The sequence below is a fragment of the Rhinolophus sinicus genome, linkage group LG02 (assembly GCF_036562045.2).
Source record: "Rhinolophus sinicus isolate RSC01 linkage group LG02, ASM3656204v1, whole genome shotgun sequence".
In the NCBI taxonomy this organism is placed as follows: Eukaryota; Metazoa; Chordata; class Mammalia; order Chiroptera; family Rhinolophidae; genus Rhinolophus; species Rhinolophus sinicus.
The window spans coordinates 182,998,455-183,015,719 of record NC_133752.1 but is presented as its reverse complement, the minus strand read 5'-3'; the positions used below and the strand labels follow the sequence as shown (position 1 = coordinate 183,015,719).

At 35.7% G+C, this 17,265-nt stretch overlaps 1 protein-coding gene across 1 annotated transcript in view; it reads left to right on the top strand.

The window, feature by feature from the left end:
- SLC5A8 (solute carrier family 5 member 8) overlaps positions 1-15,893 on the top strand; it is a 46,973-nt gene extending 31,080 nt beyond the window's left edge. Inside the window, exons 7-11 of the mRNA XM_074324926.1 lie at positions 5,422-5,508; positions 8,270-8,475; positions 11,504-11,607; positions 14,234-14,313; positions 14,574-15,893. Of these exons, the coding sequence (XP_074181027.1) occupies positions 5,422-5,508; positions 8,270-8,475; positions 11,504-11,607; positions 14,234-14,313; positions 14,574-14,699 (603 nt within the window). The 3' untranslated portion in view covers positions 14,700-15,893. The remainder of the gene's footprint in view (positions 1-5,421; positions 5,509-8,269; positions 8,476-11,503; positions 11,608-14,233; positions 14,314-14,573) is intronic.
- The last annotated feature ends 1,372 nt before the right edge of the window (positions 15,894-17,265 follow it).

Below are 17,265 nucleotides of genomic sequence, written 5' to 3'. Positions count from 1 at the left end.
TAGACATAGCAAGGAACAGAGGACTAAATTCTTAAAACTTTGCTTTAACTTTCTATTTTGAGATAACTATAAACTTACATGCAATTGTAAGAAATAGTAATACAGAGATCTAATATACTTGTTACCTGGTTTCCCTCAATAACATCTCACAAAAGAATAGTACACCATTGCAACCAGGATATTGACAAGAGATGGAACATTTCCATCACCACAAGAATCCCTCATATCGCCCTTTTATAGCCACACCCACTTCTCTCCTGCCCTGACTTCCTCCTTAACCTATGGCAATCACTAATTTGTTCTCCAGTTCTATAATTTTGTCATGTCAAGAATGTTATATAACTGGAATCATATAGTACATAATTTTTTGAGATTGGCTTTTTTCACTCGGCATAATTCTCTGGAATTCATCCAGGTTGTTGTGTGTATTGACAGTTGGTTCCTCTTTATTGTTGCATAGTATTCTTTGGTATGGATGTGCTACAGTTTTTTTTTTAACCACTCACTTGTTGAAGGGACATTTGGGTTGTTTCCAGTTTTGTGCTACTATGAATAAATCTACTATAAGCATTCATGTATGGGTTTTTGTGTGAACTTAAGTCTTCATTTCTCCGGAATAAATGCCCAAGAGTGTAATTGCTGAGTGGCGGTTGCATTTTTACCTTTAAAGAAACCTGGTAAACTATTTTCCAGAGTGACTGCACCATTTTTATACCATTAACATGTATGAATGGTCCAGTTTCTTAACATCCTTTCCAGCATTTAGTAATATCTCTAGTTTTTATTTTGGCCATTCAGACAGGTGTGTAGTGATATCTCATTGTGGTATTAATTTGCATTTCCCTAATGGCTGATGATGTTAAACATTTTTTTCAGTCATTTACCAACTGTATACCTTCTTTCATAGAATATCGCTTATCTTTTGCTCATGTTCTCATTGAATTGTTTGTTATTTTTACTGTTGAGTTTTGAGTGTTTTCTATATGTTCTAGATAAGAGCTCTTTGTCAGACATGTGGTTTACAAATATATTTTTCACTTTGTAACTTATCTTTTCACCCTGTTGACAGGGTCTTTTACAGAGCAAAAGTTATTTTTATTTTGAATAAATCCAATTTATTAAGTTGTTTTCTTATGGATCACGCTTTTGATGTCAAGTCTAAGAACTCTTTGCCTTGCCCCAGCTCTTGAAGATTTTCTCTTATGTTTCTTTTCTAAAAGTTTCAGAATTTTACATTTTATAATTATGTCTGTGATCCATTTAGAGTTAATTTTTGTGTAAAGTGTGAGACTTAGGTTGACATTCTTCCCTCCTCTCCCTCATGGATATCAGATTGCTCCAGTACCACTTGTTGAAAAGGCTATCTTTCTTCCATTGAATTGACTTTGCACCTTTTGTCAAAAATCATTTGGGCATATTTATGTGGACTATTTCTGGATTCTATATTCTACTCCATTGATCGATGTGTCTATCCTTTGGTAATACCGTAGTCTTGATTACCATAGTTTTATAATAAGTCTTGAATTCAGGAAGACTGAGTTTTTCTACTTTATTCTTATATTTCAAAATTGTTTAGACATTCTAGTTCCTTTCCCTCCCTATATGAAGTTTAGAATAATCTCCATATCTAAAAATCTTTCTAAAATTTGATAGGATTACGATTAAACCTGTGTATCAGTTTGGAGAAATTGTATCTTTACTATGCTGAAACTTTTAATCTATAGTAGATCTGTCCATTTATTTATATTCTCTGATTTTTTCCATCACCGTTGTGCAATTTTCATTATACTAGTCCTGTGTATATTTAGTTTGATTTACACCTAAGCATTTAATTTTTGAGTGATTGTAAATGGTATTGTATTTTTAATGTTGATGCCCATGCCCATGTGTGCAGTAATATATAGAAATACAATTGATTTTTCTGTATTTATCTTATATCCTGTGATCTTGCTGAATTTACCTATTAGTTCTTGGGATTTTCCACATACATAATCATGTTATCTTCAAATAGGCACAGTTTTATTTTTTCTTTCCAATCTGTTTCTATACCTCTTATTTTCTTATTGCACTGGCTTTGGCTTCCACATCATGTTGAATAAGAGTGGTGAGAGTGTAATCCTTACCCTGTTTCCCAATCTGATGGAGAAAGCATTCAGTCTTTCACTCTTAAGTACAATGTTAGCTATAGGTGTTTGGTTCATGCACTTCACTAAGTTCGGGAAACTCTCCTCTATTTCTATTTTTCTGAGAGTTTTTATTATGAATGAGTGTTGAATTTGGCAAATACTTTTTATGCATCAATTAATCTAATCATATGATTTTCTTCTTTAGCCTGTTGATATGGTAGCTTATATTGATTGATTTTCAAGTGTTGAACCAGCCTTGCCTACCTGGAATCAACTTCACTTGGTCATGGAATATAGCTATTTTTCTATATTGCTGAATTCTATTTTCTAATGCTTTGTTAAGGATTATTGTATTTATATTTATGAAAAATATTCATCTGTAGGGATTTTTTGCTTTTTTGTTTTTGTGGGTTATGTGTGTGCATGTGTGTTTCCACTGTCTGTCTGATTTTGGTATCAGAGTCATACTCACTTTATAATATAAATTGGGAAAAGTCTCTCCTATTTTCTGGAAGAGATTGTGTAAACTTGGTGTTAATTATTCTTTAAATATTTGGTAGAATTCTCTAGTGAAACCATCTAAACCTGGAGATTTCATTTTGTGGTGCTTTAAAATTATGAATTCAATTTCCTTAATAGTCATAGAGATATTCAAATTATGTTTCATAATGGATGAATTGTGGTAGTTTGTGTTTTCAAGGAATTAGTCTGTTTCATCTAAGTTGCCAAATTCATGTGTGGAGAATTATTCATTCCCTTATTATCCTTTTTTTGTCTGCAGGGTCTATAGTGATAGCCCCTGTTTCATTTCTAATATTGGTAATTTTGTCTTCTCTGTCTCTGTCTCTCTCTGTCTCTGTCTCTGTCTCTCTCTCTCTCTGTCTCTCTGTCTCTGTCTCTCTCTCGTCTTGCTAGAGGTTATGTTAATTTCATTGATATTGTCAAAGAACTAGCACCTTATTTCATTGATTTTCTGAGGCTTTTTGTTTGTTTATTTTCAACCATTGACTTTTGCTCTTTATTATTTTCTTCCTTCTGATTGCCTTGGGTTTATTTTGTTCTGCTTGAACTAGAAGCCTAGATTACTGATTTGAGAGTTTTCCTTTTTTATAATGTGTACACTTATTGCTAAAAAGTTTACTCTCAGCAATGGTTTAGATGTGTCCCACAACTTTTTGTATTTCCTTTTTAATTTGTATTTTCAAGTTTTCTTTGAGATGTCATTTTGACCGATGGCTTATTTAAAAGTATGTTATTTAGTTTCCAAGTGTTTGGAGATTTTTATGTTATCTTTCTGCTATTGATTTCATTTCATTTCAATGTGGTCAGAAAACATACATTTTGTATGATTTTAATTCAAGCAAGTCTATCAGCAGCATTTTTTCCAACAGCATTTGCTCATTTCATGTCTCTGTCACATTTTGGTAATTCTTTCAATATTTAAAACTTTTCCATTATTATATTTGTTATGGTGATCTGTGATCAGTGACTGTTGATATTACTATTTTGTTTTGGGGCGCCACAAATTGTGCCCATGTAATATGGCAAACGTAATCAATAAAAGCGTGTGTTCTGACTGTTCCACTGACCAGTCGCTCCTTCATCTTTTTCCCTCTACTCAGGCTGCCCTATTCCCTGAGACACAACAATATTGAAATTAGGCCCCTTAATAACAATGCAGTGTCCTCTAAGTGTTCAAGTGAAAGGAAGAGTTGCACATCTCTAACTTTAAATCAAAACCTAGATATTATTAATTTTAGTGAGGAAGGCATATGGAAAGCCGAGATAAGCCAAAAACTGGGCCTCTTGCCCCAGTTAGCTGAGTTGTGAATGCACAGGAAAAATTCTTGAAGATAATTAAAAGTGCTACTCCACTGAACACATGATATGCTGATATGGAGAAGATTTTTAGTGGTCTGGAGAAAAATCAAACCAGCTACAACATTCCTTAAGCCAAAGCCTAATCCATAGAAAGGCCCTAACTCTCTTCACTTTTATGAAGGCTGAGAGAGGTGAGGAAGCTGCAGAAAAAAGTTTGAAGCTAGCAGAGGTTAGTTTATGAGGCTTAAGGAAAGAAGCCTTCTCCAAAGCATGAAAGTTATGAGAAGCAACAAGTGCTGATGTAGAAGCTGCAGCAAGTTTTCCAGAAGTCTAGCTATGTGTTGAAGGTGGCTACACTAACCAAGAGATTCTTAGGGTAGCTGAAACAGCCTTATATTGGAAAGAGATGACAATATAATAGAAATGATAGATAGCTAGAGAGGAGAAGTCAGTGCCTGGCTTCAAAGCTTCCAAGGACAAGCTGACTCTCTTGTTAGAGGAAAATGTAGCTGGTGACTAAGTTGAAGCTAATACTCACTTACTATTCCCAAAATCCTAAGGGTCTTAAGAATTATGCTAAATCTACTCTGCCTGTGCTATATAAATGGAGCAGCAAAGCCTGGATGACAGCATATACATTTACAACATGATTTACTGCATATTTTAATCCCACTGTTGAGATGAGACCACTGCTCAGAGAAAGAGATCGCTTTCAAAATATTACTACTACTGACAATGCACCTGGTCACCCCAGACCTCTGATGGAGATTTACAAGATTAATGTTTTCCTGCCTGCCAATACAACATTCATTCTACAGCCCATTAATCAAGGAGTAATTTTGACTTTCTAATCTTACTATTGAAGAAATACATTTTGTAAGGTGATAAATACCATAGATAGTGATTTCTTGGGTGGATCTGAGCAAAGTAAATGGAAAACCTTCTGGAAAGGATTCACCATTCGTTTTGCCATTAAAAACATTTGTGATTCATGGGAAGAGGTCAAAATATCAACATTGACAGGAGTTTGGAAGAAGTTGATTCCAACCCTCATGGGTGATGTAGAGGGTTCAAGACTTCAGTGGAGGAAGTACCTGCCGAGGAGGAGGTGTTGAGACTATCAAAGCACAAAAGAATGATGTGATTGATTATCAACTTCTGCGAGAACAAGGCCCGGAAGAGTGGTAATCACTCTTGACTTAAGCATTCATGTAGGTGCTCCCATTGTCTCATGATGTTCCAGCTTCCTTACATTTTACTGCCCTTCTTAAGGATAGCTGAAAGATCATATAGATACTTGAGACTAAGAAGCAAAAACTTCCAAGTTCTAACGATCTCTTCACCAGTGACAAGACTGCCATGTTTTTCAGGAGGAGGCCAGAGACATTAAATCCTCATCCTAATGAAATTAATTGGAAACACTTTAACTTTGGATTCGACATTCCTAATTGCTGACTTTTTACCATTTTCGTAGGCAGCACTCAGCATATTTGGCATGGTCGGTGGACCACTTCTGGGCTTGTTTACTTTGGGCATTTTGGTTCCCTTCGCCAACTCAATTGTAAGTACAAAGAATGAATATGTATAAAGCTTGCTTTCTCAAATACAGTAACAGCTGTACCATTTTTTTTTCCTCACTTGTAAAGATATAGTTCCTATGATATCTGTCATTAGTGACTTGTCTCAATGACTTAAATTACTCATATCGACTTGGCTGGGGTGTACAATGAAGTACTATGCACTGGGACCCTGCATGTGTGAAGCTAAATAGAAACTGTCGGAACAATATAGTGCTATTTCAAATATTCACAATATAGCTAAAGGGCAACATTTCTTGTGCATTTATCTTTGTGCCCTTCTTGAAAATTAATCATTAGCATTTAAAGAAGGAGATTGCCAGCCTCATATTTGAGAGATTTAAGGGCAATAGAACTGAGGATACCTGTGAATATCCAGAATACAGCAAAGAGTAGCAATGAGAACTCACCAATTTGGCTAGAAAGTTTCTGCTCTTCATATTTAAAGCTATATCTCCAACAACATGGTTCTAGCCCTAAAGGGGTGATGATAGTTGGGAATAGTATCCAAAAGAGGGCATATCTCTGTTCTTCTACAAAGATATATCTGTATTTCAAAGAACTAAATTTTGTTTGGAATAAATGAAATTGAAATTATTTCTCTGAAAGTCAGAAGAAAGTCCATTGGTTCAGGCCTGCTATAAGATGAAGTTTAGGAAAAACTGCTAACGTATATGGTTTTTTCAGACAAATGTAGAATAACCATAGAGCTATGACTTTACATATAGGATTCCATTTTCCTCATAATGCATTAAGAATTAGTAAGGCAAATACTAATATGGGCTTTATGTCATTATTATTACTAATAAGGGTAAAAAGGATCTAATATATGGTGGTGGAAAGAGAACTGACTCTGGGTGGTGAACACACAGCGTGATTTATAGATGATGTAATACAGAACTGTACACCTGAAACTATGTAACTTTACTAACAATTGTCACCCCAATAAACATTAAAAAATAATAATTCTCAATGAAGTATCATACAAAAAGCTAGTTTGGTAGAAATTGATTATAATGAGAGAGTAGTTTGTGCCTACCTCAGAATGTTAAAGCTTTGATTTGACTCTTTGTATTATGAAATGCATAGTGATTTGTTGAGTGCATGAAAAATTTTAAAAAGACTGACTTTTGGTTTTTGACATTTATTTCCACCATGAGTTGCCTCCAGAACAACTGTAGATGACTAGGTCCAACATGCACTTTTTCAGGGAAGTAAGATTACTATTTTTATAAAAGGGGAAGTACCTCTTTTTACTATATCCACATTTTTCACTAGGGGAATATCTACCCTTACCTTGGAGTGGACTTCCTGCTTTTCTCACTCTCTCCTTCCCTCTCTCCCTCCTTCTTTCTCTCCTTCCATCCTTTCCTTCCTTTGCTTTTTATCCTCCCTCTTTTCTTCCTTCCTTCCCTGCCTCGCATTCAATCATTCATTCGTTCAGTGAATATTCACAGGCCTAGAACTATCCTGGGAGTAGAGCGCACTGAACATTTCTGCCCTCGTGGGTTTTGTAATTTTATGTACCCTTGACCAAGTCATGTACAGTGCTAAGGCTAAGCAAATCTGGCCTGTCAACAGCTGGTCACCCTACTATTCCAACCTCATAATGTTCAAAAGTATTTGTCGTGTGCTTACAATATGCCCAGCGCGATGCTAAGTGCTGGGGCCTCAAAATTAAGGAAACCTAATTCTGCTTTCAGGGGCTCACAGCTTAAGGAAAGAGCTCACAGTCTTTGTTCCCAATATAAATCCTCTGATCTATTCAGTAGCCTTCTCATTCTTCCACCAACACGCTGTTTGTTTGTTTGTTTGTTTGTTTGTTTCTACCCCATGATTTTGCTTATGTTTCCCCCTTACTGCAGATATTGTCCCCCTCCTCTCTATGTGGAGCCCAAGGGACAAGCTCCGCTATCGCTATCTGATCATTATTCTTAGAGAAAGGGGGGAAATTCCACCACAGAGGAAGAGGCTTCACAGCTCCTTTTTTGTGTTTTGCTTTGCTTTTGTCCTCATCATTTGGAATTAGAGCTTATATCATTCAAGGGCTGGCAGAGCACCTGAATCACTGGTAAAAAGCACAAGCAGGGGACCCAAGTAAGTCTTCCACAGATTGGGAAGCCAAATATCTTCAGAGAGGATGTCTCCATTTATCTTTGGAAATATTTGGTTTGGTTGTATGCATTGTTGCCGTCACTTGTGAAAACTGCTTGCTATTTTCGCCCTAATTACTCTGCAGCACAGTTACAGTCATGTATGTTGTTAAGTATAGGAATAAACTCTGTGTGTGCTTTCTTCTTCGTAGTCTGTTGCTCATATGACATGCCATCTGTTCACAGATTAAATACAAATAGAGGGAACAATTGGTCTGGAGTCAACTACAGGAGCATTGTAGTTATTTGGGTGTGAAGAGATGACGAGGCCAGAACAGAGGGCTGGCCATCAAACAGAGTAGAAGGGATGGAAGTATGAGACATGTGAAAAGAAAGATGGGCAGGAATTGGTGATTGGCTAGATAGGGATATGAAAAAGGGGATGGGATTACAGAGTCCCCATGGCTCTGGGCTGAGGGAGCAGGGGTCCATGCTGCCCTTGACAAGAGGCAGGGTCTTTCGAAGGGCAATAGTTTTAGGAGGGAAGCTGATAAATTTGGCTTAGACCATGTTGATTCTGACCTTCTAATGTTAATTTCCATCTCAAAGCAAGCTGTGTTATTTTCCTTTTAAAAACACTCTTGTTTTGCAGGGAGCACTTACTGGTGTGCTGGCTGGATTTGTCATTTCTTTCTGGGTTGGAATTGGAGCTCAAATTTATCCTCTGCTTCCTGAGAGAAGTATGCCACTAAGCCTTGAAACTTACGGCTGTAATACCACACACAATGGGACAGATTGGATGTCAACCACAGAAGTGCCGTTTTCTACCAGTGCTTTTCAAGGACACAGTGCTGAAAGGTATTAAGCTTTATGATGTCATATTTAAAAATATGTGTACGACAGGTAGAGAACCCTAGTTAATTTTTGTCTTACCTGCAGCCCTGTGATTTTACCTAATTCTGAAATGAGCAAAGTCCATGTGGCTTTCTGGCTATAATATTTGGTTTAGAAATAGCAAAAAATGGCATATTTTCTTAACTTCAATAGAAACTTCTGCCTCACCTACAGATCCAGAGAAGACTTCAATGGTAACAACAATAACAAAATTCCATTATGGGTAAATGCTACCAAACACCAGTTCTAGTCGAATGAAAACTTGTCTTTGTCAACTCAAAAACTTTTATTAGGTTGGTGCAAAAGTAATTGCGGTTTTTGCAATTATTTTTAACCTTTTAAACCGCAATTATTTTTGTACCAACCTAACAAAATGAAAAGCTCAGTTATAAAAGAAACATTGCTTGCATAGCCTTACTAACTAAAAGCTGCAATTATCTAAATATGTTGGAAATTGCTATTTGTTTAATTTTAAAGATTCCAAATCTTTAGAGAACAAGCAATGAGTTGTACCTGTGATCTTTCTGCTAGAGTTTTCAGTATGCAGTAGTACACTTTGGAGCTTTTCAATACTGATGTCTGATTTCATGAAATGATATAGACCTGTTGGTAGATGAGTGTTTAATTGTATAGTGGATGTAAGAGCAAGGCTTTCTTTAGTGGGTATAAGTTTGAACAACTCTAGTTTGAACTGTGTGGGTCCACTCATATGGATTTTTTTCAATGAATATGTACAGTACTGTAAATATAGTTTCTTTTCCTTTGATTTTCTTAATAACATCTTCTTTTCGCTAGTTTACTTTATTGTAAGATACAGTATATAATATATGTAACATACGAAATATGTGTTCATCAATTGTTTATGTTATTGTTAAGGCCTCGGGTCAACAGTAGGCTATTAGTAAAGTTTTGGGGGAATCAAAAGTTACATGCAGATTTTGTACTGTGCGGGGGGTGGGGTTGGCGCCCCATTACCCATGTTGTTCGAGAGTCAACTGTATAAATGTCGGGCCTTAAAGCATAAACGCCATAGTTATGTCCAAGGAATGCAAAATAAGGCCACTGTCCCCAAAGTATTGCCCCGGTTCCAGCTTGCCTAGAATGAAACCATTAGAGAATCATTCCCTTTGGGTCAAGACATAGTACCTCCCTCTTAAAATGGACACACTCCTGAGAGAAGAAATGTGACAATTATTATTAGTGGTTCATGTCCTGCAGGGATTTCAACTATGAGAATGCTTGCTGGTGGGGATTCAAGGCTGGTAAACGCTGTATGGGGAGAGAGAAAAGTCGTTCTAGACCCTGGAGCATATTTGGGGGAGGTTTGACTAGGTGCGCTGCTATGGGGAGAGGGGTAAGGAAATGCAGGGAGCAGTCTGGACAAGCATGAAAGCACTAACACGAATGTCAGGAAGTCATTAGGGAGAGTCAGAAGGGGAGAAAAGATTAATGGAAGAGCAAATGGGCAGAATTCAGGATGTGCTTGTTTCACAGTTTTACTCAGCATTTGTCCTGATTGTGTAAATGTCTCTTTTAATTTAAGAATCTAAGACAAAATTGTTATTTGGATTCCTGAAACAAATAGATTAGCTGAGGTTTACCGTGTGCCTGGTACCATAATAATCACTTTTATATGTTAGCTTATTTATAAAATAGCTAATAAACAAGAGCTTTTGAGCATGAACTCCGTACTCAGTCCTGGGCTGGCTGTTTATACAATACTCATGGAAAGTCTTCCCCTCCCATTCTCTGTGGTTCCTGCCTTACAGGAAATTATAATTTAGCTGGAGAGAATGTGTCAATATACACAAAACAATTAACTCAATAAACACGATAAGTATAATAACTAGCACATGGTAAATAGCTAATAAATACTTGATACATAATTGTTAATAGAATGAATATAAACAAAGATGGAGTGCAGGTTAGCACGAGAGACGTAGTACTACTTGAAGAATGCAGAGTTTGGCTAGAGAGAGAGGTCTGGAAAATCATTCCTGGTCACAGAAAATGACCAGGAGGAAAGTTAGACAAGAAAATAAACAATTTTTTGTGATAAGTGGTATTCATAGGCCATCCTGGGAGCCAGGAGGAGGAAGAGCCTAATTATTCCTGGGTGGAGTCAAGGAAACCTTCTTAGAGGAGTATTACATGAGCAGGAGTTCATCAGGTGATCAAGGTTGGGCAGAGGGACAAAAGGAAGGAGGAATGTAGATTGCGAAATGGAAAAGCAACGTATGCAAAGGCATGAAGGCCCAAAGCCAGATGGCACCGTAGGAAACCATATGTAATTCAATGTCGTAGTTCAGTATCGCTAGTGTACAAGAGGAGGGAACAACACAGCTGAAGATGAAGTAAGATACCCTTTGGTTGCCTAGCTTCTGGGTGTCAGTGACCCAGATTGAGTTTTTATTTTTTAAGTTCCCAGTACTTGTGCACTGTGCTTTGGTCAGCTGGTGTTTACTTCTCTCTAGGACGCTTTGGTAAGAACTTTTCTTATTCCGATCTCAGGTAAATGTCCCTTCTTCACACAGGCTTTCCCTGACTCCATATTAGAGTGTAGTTCCTTCTTTCCACCCTGTTAATGCCACACTACCTTGCTTTATTTTCCGTATAGCACTTTCCATCAGTGGAAATTATTATATTTATTAGTTTACTTGTTTATTGTATTTCTCTCCCCATTAGAATGTAAACTTTATGAGGGCAGGAGTCTTATCTACCTTGTTTATGGTAGACTTTCCAATGACAAGAACCATGCATGGCACATAAAGCAGACTTGAAGGAATACACATGGACATTTAGTATTATAGTATATGGTCAAGGTTAAGACCTTGACCTGATCCAATAAGAAAAAATTAGGATAGCAGATTATGCCATTTAAAACATTATTAAGTATTGTATTTTGACACTGCCATGAGGATTATTGACACATACTCTTAGTTGCTAGTAGCATTACATGAAATCTTATGGTTCTGCTTCTGCTCTCTCTTAGGACTCCACTGATGGATAACTGGTATTCTATTTCCTATCTATACTTCAGCGCTCTTGGAACCTTGGTAACATTATTCGTGGGAATGCTTATCAGTCTACCAACAGGTAACTATAAACACTACTATTGCTGTATTTACCTCTATGAGGTCTAACAATTAAGGTATCAAACTTATTGCAACAATGTGCCTAACCTTTTTCGCTACCAGAGGGTCCAATCATTATGAATGTGTACCACCTGGACAAACAGTTAACCAAGATTACTATTTGGAAGTGCTGAAAAGGCTGCGTGAAAAAGTTACATGACCTGAACTTTTTGCCAACAATTCATGCTCTTGCGTCATGACACTGCACCAGCTCTTCTAGCTTACCATGTTGCTGTTGAGAATGGGAATGCATGCTACCTGTTGACCTTCGCACGTGACCCATTTCACAGTGGCTGCTTTGTCCTAGGCCCTCATTGGGGTCCTATGAATCTGAAGGCCCAGGTCCTTCAGTTTGAGGGCATTTTCCTGCATTATTTCTTTTGTGATTTCCTGCCATTTTCTAATTTTCTCTTTCTGGAAACTCCTATTAGTCAAATGTTTGAGTTTTTAGACCGTTCTAATTTTCTTATCTTTTCTCTCCAATTTTCCATCTTTGTGTCTTTTAGGTCTACTACATGGGATACTTTTTCAATTACTTTTCCAATAATTCTCAAAGGAGCACTCTGAGCCCATCTTGAGAATAGTCTATAAGGGAAGGAGGGCAGGTAGAAGGCTATTGCAGGAATCCAGGTGAGCGGTCCCAGTGGCTCAGATCAGGGTAGTAGTGTGGAGTTTGTGAAAAGTGTTGGGCTCTCTAATTTTGTACATTCCCTCCCACGTGGACATCCGTAGGAACCAAACTAGGAGGAGGCATTTCCACTGTCCTCTTTCTCAGATGGGTAATAACTAGTTAGAAGTCTTACACTTTGTCCAAGTATGTGTGATATCTTGGTGTGCCTTATGCTACAAAGCTATCAGCACTGTGACACTTTAAGGAATCCAGCTATCAATCATTGTGTTTTGGCACCTGGACAGCACTGTCTTTCAAACTTCTGACACTTGTATTTATAATTAATGAATTATGTTAATAATTACTGGTGATAATATAATTATATCCATCATTATATTAATTATATTTATTATACATTTATAATAAAGTCTGTAGCTATTTGTTACCTCTCAGTTGTTTTAAACTATTCTCTTTCTTTTCAAAAAGGATAGTGCTTTTTCTCATAAATAAAATGACCAGCATAGTAGGTTTATTCTCTTATCTATTGTGATATATTTTAAGGAAGATTTTAAACTTTTCTCACCAGTAACCCAATTGTTCAGATCTGGAATACTCCTAACCAATCTTCTTGTACTATTTGACCGTTGGTCCTTATTCACCCATTTTTTGTTTTTCTTTAAGAATGGGCTATTAGAGTACTCCTTTTTTTCCCCCTTAAATGCTTTGATTCTGATAACCATATACAACCATATATTGTGTTTTAAAAAGTAATGCTTTTTCTAGGTGAGCAGGCATGCAGTGATAAAAAACACTTCAATTTTATGAATTTCATAAATGACTTACTCCCACTCCACAGCAGCAGTGAGCACATTGGAAAAAAATCTGGAAATGTAAAATCCTGGCACTCCTTGGGAAATATATTTTAAAATCTACCATAGGATACTAAGAATCTAAGAATTCAGGCCAGACAGACTTGGTGGGCATTTCAGCTTTACCTAACCATGTACTGTGCACCATGCGTGTAGCTCTTCATCAGAAAAGTAGGGTAAATAATTCCCTAAGTAGACTGTGAGCTAGTTAGACTGTGAGTGCAGTGACTGTTTTATTCATCTCTTCCTCTAGAACACCTAGTAGGGTCTCTAGCACATGTAGGCATTCAACAATGTTGAGTCAATTAATTTACAGTTGATCCTATCTCTAGGACAGCATAGGCTCCCATAATTAAGTCTAGTATTTTTTACTAAACTTGTGGTTCTCAAACATTAGAGGACATAATAATCAGTTTGGAAATTTGGTAAAATTCAAGATTCAGTGGCCCCACCCCCAAGGTTCTAACTGGGTTAATCCAGGTTGGAGTCCAGGGACCTGCTAGTACATCTCCTAGGTGATTTGGGTAGAGGTAGTTTGAGAACCACACGGTTTTGAAAGCATCCTCTTTGATCCACAAATAAAACACCAAACCAAAGAACATTTTTTATAAAGCAAAACATTAGGTAAGAGGAATTGGATCAAACACCAATCACCATATTGATTTTCATTTAAATAATTTATTCAACAATTCATAATTTCTTGCATTTCTTCTCGCACATCTACATTCATGGCCACCAAATTGGGGAAAGGCAACTCTACCATCTGAAACAGAGGCATATGGTTTGATGTTTTATTGGTAGATCATGAAGAATGCTTTTGAACCAGTTTTCCTACCAGCATTGGGCCAGATGACTCTAGTTGGTTTGCATTTATTTTTAAACACTGAACTCAGGTTTATCATAGTGAGAGCCTTGTAGAATGTGAGACTGAATGAAGGAAGGGAAATAGTGGGCTAAGTCTCCAGCACTATTTAGAAGATTCACATTCTCTTTGAGTTTTATGAGCACATAGAGTTGAATGTGTACAAGTTAAATGCCTGTATGATGGACTGTCCCTGGGTGGTTCTAGTTCTCTTTTTAACAATGTAAATAATTTATATGTTTTTCAGGAGGAAGAAAACAAAACATAGACCACAGATTTCTATTGACCAAAGAGGATGTTTTATCCAATTTTGACATTTTTAAGAAAGTAAGTTAGCTTTCTTTTTCCTCAAATTAGTAAGACTGCTTTTATCACCTCGATAGACTACTAGTTGGTCTTCAGACTTTTGAACTCTGATGGACGAGGAAGGTATTCGCCCTGTTTGATGATTTATTTTTGTTGTACATCTCTCCCTCCATAGACTACAAAGCTGATTTAGTGAAAGAAAAGCAGTAGTAACAATTATTTAGAAGTGCCTGAATGAATATATATTTTTTTGTAATCACCATGTTAACATTTTCTTTTAGAAGAAACACGTTTTAAGCTATAAATCCCATCCGATAGAAGACGGTGGAACTGATAATCCTGCTTTCAACCACATTGAATTGAACTTCACAGATCAAAGTGGCAAGATCGATGGGACTCATTTGTGAAGCAGCTGTGATGCTAGATAATCTTACACAGTGTGCCAGTTTTATATGTTTTCTAAGACAATTGGATCAGGTTTAGATTTTTTTTGTTCTATCGTAAGTGTTTTGGGGGGTACTTTCGGGGGATACATTTTTGTTAAAGCCCTGACTTTCAAAGTCCTGATTTTTTTCACTTAACTGCACTCATTAATCAGTGCTACTCTGGAGTTAAGTATTTCCACATCAACATTTACTTCTGGTTTTTTACCATAAAGTTGTAGATGTGAAAGCTATGGAACTTATGACTGCATATGTGTTGAAAAGCTAATACGTACACGCATACTTGATGGTCAAAAGCATATTCTTAAATTCAGGCATTCTTAAAAATATTTTCCATGCCTTTGGTGCTAGCATGTAAATTTTGGGGTTTGTCAAAATCATAATGAATGTTAAATAGAGCTTTTCTCAGTACTACTACATACTCTAGTCTTAAGGAGCAATGAGGTGACAGGTCTGTTTTATGTATATCTTTGTTTCTCATCGACCCCTATCAGCCCAGGGCACATATTAGCCTTGGAACCAATTCTGGCTCAGGAAGGTGATAATCAAGAACTGTCCTGTTTGGGACAGAGCATAGGCCCAATGATCAAGTTCTTGGTTCTGTGTGTCTATTCTTGTGCCTTTTGCTTGTTATCTAGAGTTCCTGGCCACTGGCTGCTTGTATTACTTTTCTCAGACTCTCATTCTTATCTGCATTCCTTGTTTCTGACCCATCAACTTTGATTTTATTGTGCACGTTACCTTTGCTTACCTTTCTAATTTCCTGTTTATTGTCTTGGGCTTGCATATATATATCTTAAGACACCCCATTTGAATCATGCTAACCAATATCCTGGTTCACTAAGCCCCAGCCTATGAATTATAAACACCCATGAGCCTGATACTGACTAAATTACTTTCAACATGGGTACTCATGGATTTGATGATCCAAGAATGTTTACATGATTAGAGTTAGATGATGACATTGAATGCTATTAAGTTAAATTTTTGAATGTCAACTACTTTGCAATTAATTAAATTTAATGGTATATATACTTAGAAATCTTGAATTCTATATTCATCTAGTTAGAGATCTAAATTACATAGGCTAACACTACTATTTTTCTTTAATATATTGGAAATATTAAATATATGCTTTGTTTCATGTTTTAAAATTTCAAGTAGCAGTCTCAAAGTTCAATGTTATTTTTTTAATTTTTATTTTGCTATGTTTCTAGCTAAGAGTTTGGTAAAGCTTTTAACAATAACTTTTTTTCCTACAGTACCCACATTAGATGTTTAGGATTTTTTTTAGCTTTATAATGTTTTAAAATAGTAATTTCAGAAAATTTAGGTACATTAAAATATTTTATTTTACTTATTTTCTGATATTTAGGTAAGCATGCTCTGTATATTTAGAGGTTGCCAATTGAAAACATTAAGCAATAAAAAATAGGGAGTAGCATTTATCTAAAGCAAAGAGATATATATGATATTTAAATTTACAATGTATTCATAGATTTCATATATGTATAGATGTTATTTTTTAATTAATATATTTATAAGCATACATCAAACTTTGTAAAGCTATAATTTTTTAATGAATAGGAAAATACAGTCTTATTTGTTTTATGTGAGTGTGATTTGAACTATTGTTATTTATTTAATAATTCTAAATGCACAAGTGTGTAGAATTCTTCAATTTTGAAAATCAAAATCAGGTTATTTAAATAATTTTTTTCTCTTATCTTACTGTGAAGAGGTTTTGCAATGTATTGTTAATGAGAGATATAGTACTTCCATTCTTGTCCATTTTCTTTTAACAAAGTATACCTTTGTGATAGTAGGAACTATTTATATTTTACTTTATATACGAGTGCCACATAGAATGCGTAAGAAATCCAAGTGATGTTATTAATTATTAAAAATTACTTACTTTATCTAAATCTTTGGGTAAAATCAAATAGAGGTAAAATGTTACTATATTATCATGTAAATTAAATAATCTAATGTTCTTAATTATTTTCAATCACAACAATCCTAACAGGAGGGAAAAGTTGTTCGATTTTTATTTTGCCACTGACAAATTGTATCACCTTGATTTTATCCTTAATCTCCTCTAATGATGGAACATAACACTAAACACTACCTACCTCACAGAAATAATGTGAGTGTAGAAGATCAGATAGCACTTTATTAACTCAAATAGTGTTACTTAAAATTTCAAATAGTGTTACTCAAAATTTGAGACAAAGGTCATTTGCTAGCTTAAAAAAAAAAAAAGATGAGCTGTTAATAATTTGCAATGTAATTATGTGGAGATAGTTCCTTCTCTAAAAAAAAAAAAAATATGTGCCATTAAAATATATTTAGGAATCAACAGGTTTATTCTAATAGAGAGAATGTAAACTTTAAAGAAAGCTATAGAACAATCATATTCACTCCATAAAGAATGAAATTTTTATATATAGGATATAAAATCCTATAGGATACAGTATAAATATATATTCACCTATTTGGTTGTTTTTGCAATCATTTTTTCTCTAGCCCA